Below are 15,067 nucleotides of genomic sequence, written 5' to 3'. Positions count from 1 at the left end.
TCAAAGAAGAAGACTGTCAAACTACATCAGAGGAAAGATTGTAGTGTTGTACTGGCATTCTCATTCCCACACCATTATCCAAATGTATGGGTTTTCATAATAGACTTGATCATGGAAACCAGGTCTTTTCCTTGTCTTAAAATAGACCACCTACTGTACTGACTCTCCTGAGCAGTACCTTCAGGGTAGAGGGGGGTGGACTGAAAACATCAATAAATAATGAGCCTGTGTGGAAGTGTAATTACTAAACAGAGAATTTATCCCTCTTGCACCTGTGGTTGGAATGCTCGCTGTTTACATAGAGTGGGATTATGCACTTAAAACTCACCAGAGAAGAATATGAGTTTAATAAACATAATCTCGTTTATTGGGGAAAACGCACACCACATTGGAACTTTCTCTAAGAATTGTGAGAAAGTCTTGATTAGATTTCCTTGCAGGAGTGTTATGGACTCACTGGGCCAGTGTGGGAGTCTGTGTGTGTTCAGTGTGTCCAGGTACTGTACCTGTTCTGTGGACGGTCTCTTGTCGCGGCCCCTCTTGGTGAGGTTGTCGAGGCCTTTGAGGGAGGAGAAGAGGCCTCTCTTGTTACGTGATCTCTGGCTCAGGGACATGGAGCGCCTCCTCATTGTCGCCTCATCCCTGGAACAGATCTGACGACATAACACACCGTCAGGACTAGGATCAAACGCAGCAGTTAGACTTACATCAATCAACCTGCTTCAACTTCAGTCTCCTATAGCAATACTCAATCAATGTGTGTGTCAAAGGGTTACCTTTGAGAGTTTACACCTTAACTGAACATCTTTAGCTACTGTAGAAAACCTTTCATTCCAGACCAGACTTCAAAACTACAAACTCTGGTCAACTAGAGTACTTTCTATATAATTTGGATAGACAGCCCTACCCCTCAACCTGCCATATGAAGGGTCTCACCAGCGCGTGGAAGGAGGACACAGAGAAGATGCCCAGGCGTCCCAGGGTGGTCTTGGAGGGCCGGCTGGCTGCAGCTAACAGACTCTTGGGGTTGGGCAGCTCGCCCCCCTGCAGGCTGGCCAGGTAACAGCGCATCCTGAACAGGTCCATGTTAAACTTCTCCAGGTTCTGCTCCCACTGCTGGATCTGTAGGGAGGGAGGGAATGAGGAGGGGTGATGAGGGAGAGAGGGACAGTTGGAGGGGTGAGAAGAGGGAGGGAGGGAAAGGCAGAGAGGGGAGATCGGGGAGATAGTTAAGGGTGCATTCCATCAAACTGGGATTGCTTACAGATGTGGTGGTGGGGGGGTATGCACAAGCTGCTGCTGGGTGAGGGCAGGGCATTAAGGTTGATGATAGTGAGGGAGGGTTGTAGAGTGTGTGTGTGTGTGTGTGTGTGTGTGTTTAATGCAGTCTCTCTTATTCTCTGCAATAAAAGTCATGGAAGGGAGTTGACGAGCACCAGACCACCCTATAACCCTTCCCCCTAAATACACACACAGCACACTCACCAACAAACACACGCACAGAGAATGAACACATGCCCTTTTGTAAAGTATGAGAGGGTGAGAGAGGGTGCTTATTTTGTTAGCTTGGGAGGTTCACTTTAACGAGAAAACTGGAGTTAAACGACTCTCTATACAATTGACTTTAATAGTGTTGGTCTGAAGAGAGTTAATTTACAATACAGAACAGGATGGAGTCCTCCCATGAAGACTGATTCACATTGATGGAATTCTTCATGGTTGGGAATGACTTGGGGAGGGGAGCAGTCTGAGCCTAGAACATTCCACCATTACAACAACAGGACTGTAAAGACCAACAATGAGCCTGCTGCACAATGCTGTGTGTTCAGACAGAGCTAACACACGTAAAGGTTAAACCCAATGACATTATCAACATATGCCCTTCAGGAGCCAATGTGAGCCAGTGTGCAGACATCTAGTGCATGGTCATGTGTCATTCATATAGTGTCATCCCAGGGTCAGAGTCTGGGCAGAGCTGTGTTAGGTTGTCCTAAGCGTCATGCTTGGTAAATCTGCAGCGATAACCCTGTATCCCCATGGCTTCTCTAAAGCCATAACAATGGTGTATTCTGGGGGACAGGAGAGGATACAATGGGGAGACAGGTGGATTAGGGTTTGATAGCTGATACCGTTTAATATTGGACACTGCATAGCCACAAATGGAAGCGCCACACTCAAACCCATGTCTGATCGATTACATCTTATTTACATTCTGTCAGGCAATGTTAATCCTTCATCATATCAAAGAAGCATGGCCATTATCAGATTAAGACTAAGAGAGAGGTATGCGTGTGTGTGTATGCCTCTGTACCGCTGGCAAACCTGCACTAAGGCAGAGAGACACTATCATCGCAGTGACGGCATATTGCACCCATCTGGCCTTAGAGCAATCCTACTTAGTCTCTATTTACTCCCATTTCAGGCCCATTAAAAGAGGCAGGAATGGGCCTTTCCTTAGAGATACAGCCTCCTTTGACTTTCCTCTCCAACATCTGCCCCCTCTATCTCTTAATGGTTGTAAATGGCAACCTGATTATGACTTCACTATGGAGGGGGAATAGAGAGAGTTCAAAAATGTCTGCTGGCACTGATTTTGAGAAGGGGGAGGGTAGACATCAATGTGCCCCTTGTAGCACCCCCTGCCCTCTAACCCAAATCCATCATCAGCCGTGGGTGCCCGTCTCGGGGCCTAACCCCGCCCTTTCCCCTCTGACCCTATCACTGGCTCCAGACTGCTATGTCTCTCTGTCCCGAGGTGCCGTGATAGCTAACATGAAACAGACACTAAGTCAGTCTGGAAGACAGGGACTGCCCTCCAGGCCATTCCCATGAGCCATTCATCTTTTTCACAGCAATGTTACCTCATTGATAAGATTATTAGAAAAATGTGCGCTTTCAGATGTTGAGCTTTCATGTCTTGCAGTGGAGGTAGATTCACTATAAATCTGACATCTACTCTTAAGTAGGTGGGGAGTTGATAAACTAATCTTTGGCCATCTCCATGGCTCACTACATTACATGTACAGGACAGTTTTAGCTGTGGTGAGAATCAGTGATTGGTTCTGGTTTTTCTCTTCAGGCAGGCTGTTACAGGGGATAATGCATGTTGAGAGGCCATTATACAGAACAACATCTGGATTCCCAATCTGATGCAATGGGAAGAAGCAGCCTGCCTCTTCTCTCCCCTAAGTATTGTGTTTTGACGGCCACTAGCTACATTTAGACCACTTCCAAAAATAAGACATGGGGTTTTAGTCGCATGGTGTGATTCAAGTATTTTTAGGGCTGCTAGATTCCTAACAAACACACTTAACAGAACAGAACAACAGGACATTAAAACAAAAACGTGTTTTTCTTTCAGGGACACTAACCAATACTTCCATGTGACACACCACAACACTATCACTATAACAACCTCTGATCCTCATCATAATCATCCTCCTCACCTGGTTCTCGATGGCCTTCCTGTTCTTAGGGTCACTGACGATGGACAGCTGCAGCTCAGCCATCTTCTTCATCTTACCATCCATGTCTACCTTTTGCAGCAGGCCTCTGATTTGGCTCCTTAGCAGACGTACTGTGTCCTCCTTCCCATGACGCTTAGCGAACAGAGAGGCACTGGCAGAGTGGATGGCTGTCACCCAGTTCTCCATGTCTGTCTGGTTGCTGGCCTGAACACACAGAGGTGAAGGTAGGACATTAGATGATGGAGGTTTGAGATTAGACCATAAATGGTCAAACTAGATTATTACTGTAAAATAATTTGTTCTTTAATGGTTTATGAGATGGTATGAACACTTGCAAGACGCAGCGATGATCGTGACGTCATGAACGACATGTTAAGGGTTGGGCTCTATATATCCGGATGATTGACAGCTCTAACGCATATTGTGTTCCTAGCCTCCTCATGGCATATCATCACAATACCAGATTTCCCCAATCTATACGCTATTACGTAATTTCACAGTCAATACAGTCAATCTTGAAAGGATAATATACCTTAACAAAACAATTAAATTATCAGAGGACATGGTAGGAAATCTGCTAGGAATATGAGGGAGGAGTGACTCGTGTAGGACACAATGAGAGAGAACACAGACCACAGGGTTTTATAGTGCTCCAGTTTATACTGTCAGTGGTTTCCTGACCTCTTTAGACTCTCTAGTGATGTTAAGTCCACTTCACCATTTTATTAGATTTACTCCGAACACCACAACTGGGATTTCATGCGATACACTCAGAAAAGCTCGTAAATGTGAGAGGGGAAAACTACAGAGGGCAAGTCAAGGCCTCAAGAATCTCTGTATCAAACAGTGAAAATAAGGTCAGCGAGTCAGATGATAATCAAAATATGAACACAAACAGAAACCCTCCAGCTGGAGTTTAAATCTTCTCCTTATAATCATTTACGAGCTATAATCATTAACTTGATCTACTCGATTATACAGTGCAAAAATACACAACAAGTGTGTGTGAGTGTGTATGACTATATTTGTAAAACATCTCCATCCACTCCTATACAGCCTGAATATGCTGAATATTGTGTTTGTTCACTATTGTTTAGCTGACTCTAGGGATAACTATTTCCCTGAAAAGCTACCAAGTTTCAATACCGGGAATAATTCATATTTATCCAGAGAGTCCCGGGAAATACAGCAAAAAATCAGCAGTACACATTTACAGCTTTTAAAACCAAGATATGGTCACTATGCCAGATTTCTCTCCAAACAAGAGGGGCGCTGCGCCACCTTCTCGACTTGGCTGCGCAACTATGTAAAGATTTCAGAGCAAATTAAATTATATTTAGTCATTATAGAGTAACTATCTTTGATCGCCAATGACATTGTTGTGAATTGCGAAACAGGCCATTCATAAATTCTGAGCATTGTCATGTTCCTCAATTAATTCAGCCGTAGGTTATCTCGACACAGAGCGCGCTCAGGACGCACAGAGCGCATCCCGAGTATAACGCTGTGGAATCATACAAACTTTGTAACGACAGTCAAAAAAAGTCAAATGACCAAAGTTGCTAAGCTTGCTAGATAACCTCCTTCAATTTGGCAAAATCTAGTTGATGATTATACAGATAACAGATCAGCTGATTAATAACAGGGAGATGAAGAGTGGAAGTAGTTTAAATATCAAGCTCTCTTAACGGGGACCAACTCTGTTTAAAAAATATATCCATATCTACTCTCATACTGTATGTTGATCACACATTCTTCACTGAAGCTCTCATATTGGCAGCTAGTACGAGACAGTGCAGAGAAGTGGGGGAAATGTTATTGCGGCAAGAGACGTGCTTTGATAATACAACCTATGGATTACAGAATAAAGTTAGGAATTTTCATATGAGACAGGAGTCAGGATTTGGGGCTTCAGTGGAATTGGGACTGGATAGGAAAATAGCCTAGGCTCTAGGACAGGAGAAGATAGAATGTTCCCTGATGCCTCTGACTTGTTAACAGACGTCATGTCTGACAGAGATGCCTATGTAGTGAATTGTGCATAGGCCTACCAAAAATCTGAAGAGTCACAATGTCAGCTCAAAGAGGCACACGCTATTTTTAGGCTATACTGTAGGGGTTTCCTGTAGGGTTTATTAACTGCATTATGGTCGCGTGTGCAGTGTCAATTATGCGTGTGCTTTGAATTTATGGCGACTTTGTGTGACGTAAATACGCTACACTAAAGGCTTCCACGAAACAACCTGTTTTGATAATCTGATGCTGCGCATGTTGTGTATTTTCTGGAATTGCATTAGTTCCGATATTGGGGGAACATTTTATTTCCCGGGTCTTGTCCTTTTATTCTTTAGGGAAATGTGAAGAGTGTTCCCGGGACAGTCCCGGAATCCCGGTTACCCATGTTAATCCCAAAATGACACAGTCGGACACAGTCAGTGTAATCTAACAGCAGACTACACCACTGTGGACACGTCACCAGAACACGTTCCGCTTAACTGGCCAAGCAGGAAGAGGCTATCAAACCAGGCTAGCTGCCACAGCAGCACAGGACACACTTTCCTTTCCGGGTTCACAAAACATTCCCCACTAAGTAACAGCTTCTGCTCCTTAATTGTGTGTTGAATTGGCTGGAACACAGCTTGACAGGGAGCCAAGCAGCGTGACGGGGGAAATCAGACCGTCAACACACAATGCGTTCAGGGAGCTAACGCCAAGCTAACGCCACGCAGGCAGTAAAATGGAGGAGTGACCAGCTGGACTGAGCAATGCAGTTCAAACAGTTGTAGTGTGACCTCTGTGAGCACATGGAGACTTACTGTATGTATACAAAACACATGGAATTTCTTTCAGAAGAGACAGTTAAGCATCTACAGCATCTCCGTCAATTGGGGTAACTACTGTTGGCATCTACAGTACTTTGTTCAGTTTGGAGAGTGAGGTAAGTCGGACCGCCTCACCTGGAATAGGTAGACATCTCCGTAGGTGTTGCTGAGACAGAAGACGTTCTCCTTCTTGGGGTGTTCAGGAACGGCCTGGACGATACTGTCCTCTGCAAACAGGGCGTAGCGTGGAGACAGCTCCTGCTCTGGAGAACCCTTCCCATAGGTCTCATAGAACAACAAGGTACAACCTGCAGGGAGAGGAAGAGGTTGGTTGTTAGAGGGAGGAAGAACACACCTCAGAAGAATGACCTCAAACTGTCATTTATTTGTCTCTGTCATTTTACAGTAAAGTGGAAGGAAGGCTGAGGGTCCACATCTACACACACACCTGGCCTGAGGTTTATCCATTTAGCAGATAAATACACCAGTATAATTCCCTGTAAGCTTTTAGGGTAGTGAAGAATCAGTCTATGGTAAATGTAATGCACAGGCTAAGTAAAGGAGGTGGACTAGTCTCCTACAGAAACCACATGAAGCTGCCTCCCTCACTTAAGTGATACGTCTGGACTCTCTCTAGGAGAGTTTTACTTGAACTTTAATGTGATTTAAAGTTGGAAACTGTCCTTCCCCTCTGTCTACCAGCGTAAATTAAATTTCAGTTGATGTATTCCATGATACAGTGGTCATATCGACTGGACATGAGAATTGAATACTCTCTGACCTTCTGTTGTCCTCTACTCTTCCTCACACCTTAAACTCACATTTCAATGTGACCCAACCTAGAGAGCATCAAGCTCGACTAGACTTCAGTGAGGTATTCAAGGTCCAATTAAATTCTGAACGACTGGACCTTAGATGGCAATGTCCCAAACCCTGTTTCCCTCTGCTCACCCACCCCTACTCACCTTTCAGGGTGACCCAGTACTGTTTCCACTTCCTTCGTGTGACCATCTCCAGCTTCCTGTCCTTATGCAGGGTGAGGAGGGGTTTGAAGGAGAGCCAACCAGCCCTGCGCACCACCCCCTGCTCCTTCTCAAACAGCAGGTCCAGCTGCTCCAGAGAGCCCCCCGCAGATTCACTGCTGCTCTCCCCCTCTTCTGTCCCCGTAGACGGGTCTCTCCTTTCACCAGCTCCCCCTCCTCCTCCACTACTGCCCTGTCCAGTCTCCAGTTCCCGCATGAAGTTCTCATAGATGTTCTGGCGAAGGGCATCGTTGCTGTGGTGGAGGGCCCCTGCCGACTGGGCCCGGGAGGCCCCCACACCGCCAGGGTACCACAGGCTGGATACCTGGGAGGGAGAGCTGGTGTCAGCTGTCAGGCCATCCACTCCACTGTCAAAGGCCTCGCTGCCGTCCTTATACCTGGGCTCCTGGAAGGGCATAGAGAGGAGAAGAGGGTGAAGAGAGGGACGAAGTGAGAGGGTGAGTGGAGGGTAGGGAGAGAGGGTGGGTTGAGGTGAGAGGGTGAGGAGAGGGTAGGGAGAGAGGGTGGGATGAGGTGAGAGGGAGAGGGTAGGGAGAGAGGGTGGGATGAGGTGAGAGGGTGAGGAGAGGGTAGGGAGAGAGGGTGGGATGAGGTGAGAGGGTGAGTGGAGGGTAGGGAGAGAGGGTGGGATGAGGTGAGAGGGTGAGAGAGAGGGTGAGAGGTGAGAGGGTGAGGAGAGGGTAGGGAGAGAGGGTGGGATGAGGTGAGAGGGTGAGGAGAGGGTAGGGGAGAGGGTGGGATGAGGTGAGAGGGTGAGGAGAGGGTAGGGAGAGAGGATGGGATGAGGTGAGAGGGTGAGGAGAGTGTAGGGAGAAAGGGTGGGATGAGGTGAGAGACTAAGGAGTCCCACAACAAATAACAACAAAAACACTTAAATTCCTGAGCCTGGCACCCAGGCGACTAAAGTTCTTGAGACTGAGACAATTTAATTGAGTCAGCGAGGGCACCCTGGTTTCCTGATCCCAGTAGACCACTACTTCATGGGATTGAACTCTTTCTCTTTCAAGGGTAATGAAAGCCCACCTGCACTCCAATAGATTGCAGCATCTAGTCTCCCCTGGCAACAGGGGTTGAGTGCACTTCAAACACAAACAGTGTTCCGATGCCCTTCCCAGCGACCCTTCCTCAGTCTCTCGCCCAATCTACACCCCCTTCCTCGCCTGTCTGTCAGTCTGTCACCCCGTGTCTCCCTTTCTTCCATCAGTCTACCCTAATCTCTCCTCCCCCTCTTCCCCAGCTGTTTCTCATTAGGACCTGGACTGGACCTGAGAGGCTGGCTTGGAGAGTACAGTGCGACCCTAAACCAAAGCTGAGCTCTGGAGCCCAGGTGGAGTGGAACGAGAGCTGTAATTAGTCCTGATTTGGGTTGACTCATTGAAAAGGGGCTGCGATGCTGTGATATATGGTTCAATGAGCCAATTGGAAGCAGGGGGTGATTAAGTGGCCTTGGTGAAACAAGAGACCCAGTGGAGAGCTCCAGACAGGGGCAGAACAAGGCCAGTGTGGGCCCCTGAACTGGCTCTGTCCTGGACTCCACAGTCACCAGAGTGCAGAGAGACCCAGTGAACATGTCAGCATGAAGCTATAAAAACTCTGAATGGCTCCAATTAAACTATCCAGAGCTCAGTTGGAAACATCACGCTCCAACATTTGCCCATGAAGAATTCACAGTTTGAGTCAGAACACTGAAAGAGACCATTTATTTCTAAAAATGTCCCTCTGCTCATAACTATTCTGTCCTGAAGCCTGGGGTTGCCTAACGCCTACAGAGGACATATATTTGAGGTGGGGTGGAGTTGAAAGGAGAATGGGGGTTTGGGTGTTTGGGTGTTAATCTGATAGACCAGAGTTTGTTGGAGAGTTTCTCATGGACCTATGAAGCTGTGCTGGGAACCAGAACAACTTCAATCACAGTCCTTCACAAGCCCTCCTCCTTCTCATTGAAAAGGTCAACGAGTTCAATAGTTCAGGGAAGCTGAGAGTCCTAGGTCTAGTCTCTTCCCAAACCCAACACATGGCAGGAGATTATTAGGGCTTAAGTGAGGTCTAGTAATTTAGAGTGAAAGCTCTGGCCCCAAAGTTTACCCTCATGCCAACACAGGTCACACCCTAATGAACGAGTACCTATCCATACAGTACACACTATGGACTGGCTCTCTGGAGAGCAGGACAGGGTGGTGAGTAGAGGCCAGAGCAGCTCCACCAAATTCTAATCACCGTGACAACCACATAATTAAGAGTGGGAAGGGTTTCTAAATCTTCAGCTGGGACTTAGTTTCACTCCAACAGAGATTGTAAAGGTTTACAGCAATTATCTTGGCATTGTTTGAAAAGTGTGTTCAAGTTTAAAAGAGCTATTGAATTGGAGCATAATGTTTGATTTCAAGACTCAAAGTCAGAGGGCCACATTTTTGAAGCTAATTTGGGAAAATCTAACAATGCACATTTTTAGCAATTACCTACTTAGACTTTGTTGCAGAAAATATGACTATGGTGTTTACATTTATGAGGCTAAATGCTCTAAATAAGCTATTACAGAACCATAACACAGATTTACACAAACACACACTATCCAGTGATTCGGCATACAAGTCATGGTTATTCTTATCCTCTTATGTTGTACAAAACAGTCTGGTGCCATTTTACAGGTCCAGTTCTCAGCTGTCTGACCCATGCTGCAACACTGACCTACACTGTACGTCATACAGACCTGCTGTAAACTGGTAAATAACATGTCGTTTCAACCAATCACACCAACACCATCACACTCAACAGCAAATGACCTACAATGGCAAGCTATGCTTCCAACACATGGCATTTAGCATATTCCCCCCATTAGCATGAGGTTGGTAAAAACACTAAACTGACATGATCTCTTGTACCCACCCAGACGTAGTCATGGAATCTGCAGACCCCTTGGCTTCTCATCCTCTCTCTCTGTTTCATGCTTTACTCTCCGGTAGACTACTGCATCTCTAGTCCCTACACAATGCACCATCCGCGTCGCACATTTCATTTTGCGGTACCCTGTGGTTTTCTGTCCTCAGACAGCTGGTATTGTGGTACTCGGACCGGGGACAACGTTGTGTTCCTGGCGAGACGACACCGACCGCTGAGGCACATGGCCCAGATAACCAGTAACAGTCCCCAGCCAAGAATCTGACAGAGAGTTGCTTCCTCTGCCCCCCTCCCTAACAGGACACTAACATAGTTGGAACACTGGTCTGTGCCAAGCACTGGGAGACTCCACATAATAACCATATTCTCCTGTGGAGCTGCAGACACTCATATCTCAAAGGGAAATTCCAAAGGAGACTAGACACACCTCATGCAGCTAAGGGGTCCTGTGTGGCTCAGTTGGTAGAGCATGGCACTTGCAATGCCATGGTTGTGGGTTCGATTCTCACGGTATGAACAAATATGAAAATGTATGCACTCACTACTGTAAGTCGCTCTGGATAAGAGTGTCTGCTAAATGACAAAAAATGTCAAATGTAAATCTAAGGCAGTACCTCTATTACAGACTACAGGTTGACATGGAGACTAGCAATATGCTATGGGTACAGAACTAACTGCAAACACAGCTGTAGACCTACTGGTTGTACATACCAAGCGATGAAGATAGTTCATAGATCTGTATACAGCCTGTGAAGAACAACATCAGTTTAGAACCTCAGTGGACGTATTTCCTTGCCACTGTCGCTTCTGCTTGCTCTTTGTGGGGTTAGTACTTAGGGACACTTTGTGACAAATGTTACTGTAAAAAACACTTAGATTGTTTGAGCACTGGGACCCTGACCTACACAGACAACCCCAGACGACAGCCCCACTCACCTGTGTCTTCCTCTTCTTCCTGCTGAGGCTTCCAGTCCAGTCGCTGAGGCGTCGCATGCGGCTCCTGACAGCGCCAGAGCCCTTCTTCAGGGTGGAGCGCTCTCCGCTGGGCCGGGCCTTACGGCAGGGCAGGGTGTAGGACGAGTACTGCCTGGCCTCCGGACACTCCTCCTCAGCAGGCACGTCCAGGGCCGAAACAAAGGAGGCCCGGTGCTGGATGTGATGGGGGGATTCCCTGTACTGGGCCGACAGATCCTTAGCAGTGGGGAAGGTGGCAGCCATACTGGGGTCCCTGTAGAGATCTGATATGGACACCGGGGGAGACTGTTGGCCGAAGGCCTCCAATTGGTCAGCCCTACTGTTTCCCATAGTCCTACTGGAGGAGCAGGACTGGTCCTGGTCGCAGAGCTCTGCGCTGGGCCCCCAGGGAGAGTCGTACCAGGACCCCTCGGAGCTCAGCGAGCTGCCCTTGCTGGTCCTGGTGGTGGAGGTTGAGGCTGGCTGCGGAGCTCCGTGGTGGGCCTCAGGCCTCCTACTGCTGCCAGGAAGGCTTGGGGTGGACTCCAGGGTGGGGGAGAATTTGAGCAGCTGCACCGGCCCAGAGGCCTCGTCCAGGGGCAGACCACTGTTAGTGTTGGTGAACTCCACCCTCAGACTACCATCCTTCTTGATGACCACCCTGGGACTGCTCTGCTCCTCCAGCCCCTCTTCAGCCTCTCCTCGCATCCTCTCTGGGGTCCTGTGTCCGTTCAGAGTATGGTCGTTCAGCTCCCCTGATGCTTTACTGTACAAGCTTCCACTGCCCTCAAATGGGCAGCAGCCATTCTCAGCAGGGAGGTGTGAGTGGCCTCCTGGTGGGGAGCCATGCCAGCGATGGCAGTTTGGACTACCCTTCACACCCTTGGTGACGTAATCGTAGTGTCTGGAGACGTACGGCTCTCCTCTCCTCTGCGGGGGGGAGAGGCAGCCTCGGCCAACAGCCCTGGCTTTGTAACCCGAGCCCCCCAGCCCACCTTTCCACCACGTATGGGGGGAAAGAACCTCCTCTTTGGTTGAGCGGAACTTTAGTGAGTAGGGTTTTTGTTTCCCGGGGAGGATTAAGCTGGTGCCCTTGGGCCCCTGAAGGCTGTACTGGCTCTCAGAGTTTCCCATTGCGATCTGGAAGACAAAGGAGACAGATTCTTTCAGAGATACTATGGAAGGCAAGGCAGACATCTGTTGGGTGACATAATTTCAGTTCTCGTCACACTGCTGTGCTGAGAGGCTACTGTAACTCAGATTGGTCATGGTTGAGCAGACTCAGTCAAAATAGACATTACCACACCACTGTTACCGACTAATGATTCTTATGGGAGGCCATCAGTCACGGACTAGGTATAACAGCTGAGTGAAAAGACCAAAGAAAAGGCTTCATTTTGCAGGAGAGCATCTAATAATTACAAAGACGTCCTGTTCTTCTTATTTTAGACCTTTTCCAGGAAAGGTACCAAGGCGGCGTCAGCACCAGTGTGACCAACAAGCCTTCATGGCTGTTATGTGTGAAATGACTTCCAGAGAACCTCAAAAGGATTTTAGATTAGGGAAGGAGGGGCATGACCAGACATCTGAAGGAAGTGAATCAAAGAACAGTAAGGTGCGGTTTGAGAGATATAGAGGCTTGATTTGACAACTGTTTGTCAACTGTAATGTGTTCCTGAAGGTAGCTACGGCTCACTGACTGTAACGTCAATGCATTATCAGTCTAGTTGGCAACACTACATTAGCTATAATTTTCCACTCCCTGCACTGCTTAAACGTGCTAAGTGACTTACTTACAACCACTACCACTTATAGAAGCCAGAACTATAGAGTCACCTGTGTCCTACAGTGTCTTGTCAGAGTGTGGTCCTCCAGTGGGCATGGTGGTCCTGGACTCCTCTGCTCTCAGACGACACTATCTCCTTCTGCTGCAGAGCCAGGATCATCTGAGGGGCACACAAAGGAGAGTGGTTGGGATTAGTGATTGGGTTATCGCTATGACAACACAGCTTTGTTAACTGCCTGCGACAAACCCCCATGTTTGATGACAGGTGTTGCAATTAGGGCTGAGTCCTAATCCAGTGGTCGGTAGAGGACATTGGTCTTTTAGTGGTTAAGAAGAGGACATCCAGCTTTGATCAGAGGACTACTCTCCATTAAGATACTGAGGAGCAGATTAACTTGACAAAATCCTCAATGTCTGTTTACAAGAGGAATAACACTATGGCTACTGTACCTCACCCGAAGAAAGGGCATGCTTGGCATACAACACACTAAAATTGAATTAGTACTAAAAACTTTTGCTGTCAAAGACAAACAGTACAGAAATTCAATGATTGGCCTCCCAAGTGGCGCAGTGGTCTAAGGCACTACATCGCAGTGCTAACTGTGCCACTAGAGATCCTGGTTCGATTCCAAGCTCTGTCGCAGCCGACCGGGAGACCCATGGGGCGGCGCACAATTGGCCCAGCGCCTTCCAGGGTAGGGGAGGGTTTGGCCAGCAGGGATGTTCTTGTCCCATCGCGCACTAGCGACTCCTGTGGCGGGCCGGGCGCAGTGCACACTGACTCGGTCGCCAGGTGTACGGTGTTTCCTCCGGCACATTGGTGCAGCTGGCTTCCGGGTTGGGCGGGCACTGTGTCAAGAAGCAGTGCGGCTGGGTTGGGTTGTGTTTCGGAGGACGCACGGCTCTCGACCTTCGCCTCTCCCATGTCCGTGCAGGAGTTGCAGCGATGGGACAAGATTGTAGCTACCAATTGGATACCACGAAATTGGGGAGAGAAAGGGGGTAAAATACCCCAAAATATATATATTAAATGTTTCCAGTTAGGCTCAAACCTGCACCAGATTTCCATCACAGTAAACCTTAAGGAGTCAGCCCAGGTCTGTGCTGCTGTGCCATTCTGGTTCTATGACTACTGTAGAAACTCACTCCTCCCCTCTGACTCAAAACCTCCTGATTTCCCTCTCCAACCTAAACATTTTTTCCAATTCTGCAGAACTCAAATGACGTCTTCTTTGATCAGTTGGGAAAGTTTTTCCAAAGCTGGCTACAGTTTGCCCCACTGTTTATTTTTAAACACTGGAATTCCAGCCATTTTCTTTTGTGCCCCTACAGCAAGATTTGTCCAGGGGCGGATTCTGAAAAACATAAACCGCTGGAGAGCTTTCTTACTGTAGCTGTGGGCTCAGCTGAGGAAAGAGCACGACCCTTCCAGTACACTATTAAACTTCTACATGCATGTAGCTCACTGCCAACAGCCTAACCCAGGGGATTAACTGATCTGTGGCATTACTGCTCTTAATCTCTCCTTCCTACTATACTTATGTACCTTGACTTTAGAGATCTTAGAGTCAAGCAGGGGATAAGACAGTCTGCTGAATGACTAGATGTAATGTACTGTAGCATATAGGCTGAGGGTAATGGGAATCCAAAGCTCCGGATTGAGAGTAAAGGAGGTCTGTAGCATAAGTCTGATGTCACGGTCACAAAAATGTTTTTATTGTGGTGCCTGTGACCTTTCCAATGTGTTAAGTCTTGGACATTAAGTCTTGGTTACGAGAGTGTATAATCAGGTTTCTATGAAGTGGGTCAGTCAGGCACAAGGTTAACAGTTTAGCCATGTTTGTTTTTAGTCCTGACCTACACTATATATTCAAAAGTATGTGGACAACCCTTCAAATTAGTGGATTCGGCTATTTCAGCCACACCCGTTGCTGACAGGTGTGTAAAATCAAGCACAGCCATGCAATCTCCATAGACGACACATTGGCAGTAGAATGGCCTTACAGAAGAGCTCAGTGACTTTCAACGTGGCACCATCATAGGATGCCACCTTTCCCAACAAGTCAGGTCGTCAAATTTCTGCCCTGCTAGAGCTGC

General features: G+C 47.6%; 1 protein-coding gene across 2 annotated transcripts in view; it reads right to left on the bottom strand.

Moving 5' to 3' along the window:
• LOC121545024 (rho guanine nucleotide exchange factor TIAM2) overlaps positions 1–15,067 on the bottom strand; it is a 97,736-nt gene that overhangs the window by 53,973 nt on the left and 28,696 nt on the right. The window contains exons 2-8 of one of the 2 annotated variants that reach the window (XM_045209156.1): positions 13,021–13,130; positions 11,167–12,324; positions 7,255–7,717; positions 6,425–6,597; positions 3,447–3,671; positions 937–1,122; positions 507–653 (exon numbers count right to left, since the gene is read on the bottom strand). In XM_045209156.1, coding sequence (XP_045065091.1) covers positions 507–653; positions 937–1,122; positions 3,447–3,671; positions 6,425–6,597; positions 7,255–7,717; positions 11,167–12,318 — 2,346 coding nt within the window. In that variant the 5' untranslated portion in view covers positions 12,319–12,324; positions 13,021–13,130. Of the gene's footprint in view, positions 1–506; positions 654–936; positions 1,123–3,446; positions 3,672–6,424; positions 6,598–7,254; positions 7,718–10,218; positions 10,298–11,166; positions 12,325–13,020; positions 13,131–15,067 lie in introns of those variants that run through there. The other variant, XM_045209157.1, reaches the window with a different exon arrangement.

Source organism: Coregonus clupeaformis, chromosome 29 (genome assembly GCF_020615455.1).
Source record: "Coregonus clupeaformis isolate EN_2021a chromosome 29, ASM2061545v1, whole genome shotgun sequence".
Taxonomy (NCBI): Eukaryota; Metazoa; Chordata; class Actinopteri; order Salmoniformes; family Salmonidae; genus Coregonus; species Coregonus clupeaformis.
The sequence above is the reverse complement of the archived record's forward strand: the minus strand, read 5'-3'. Positions and strand labels throughout refer to the sequence as shown.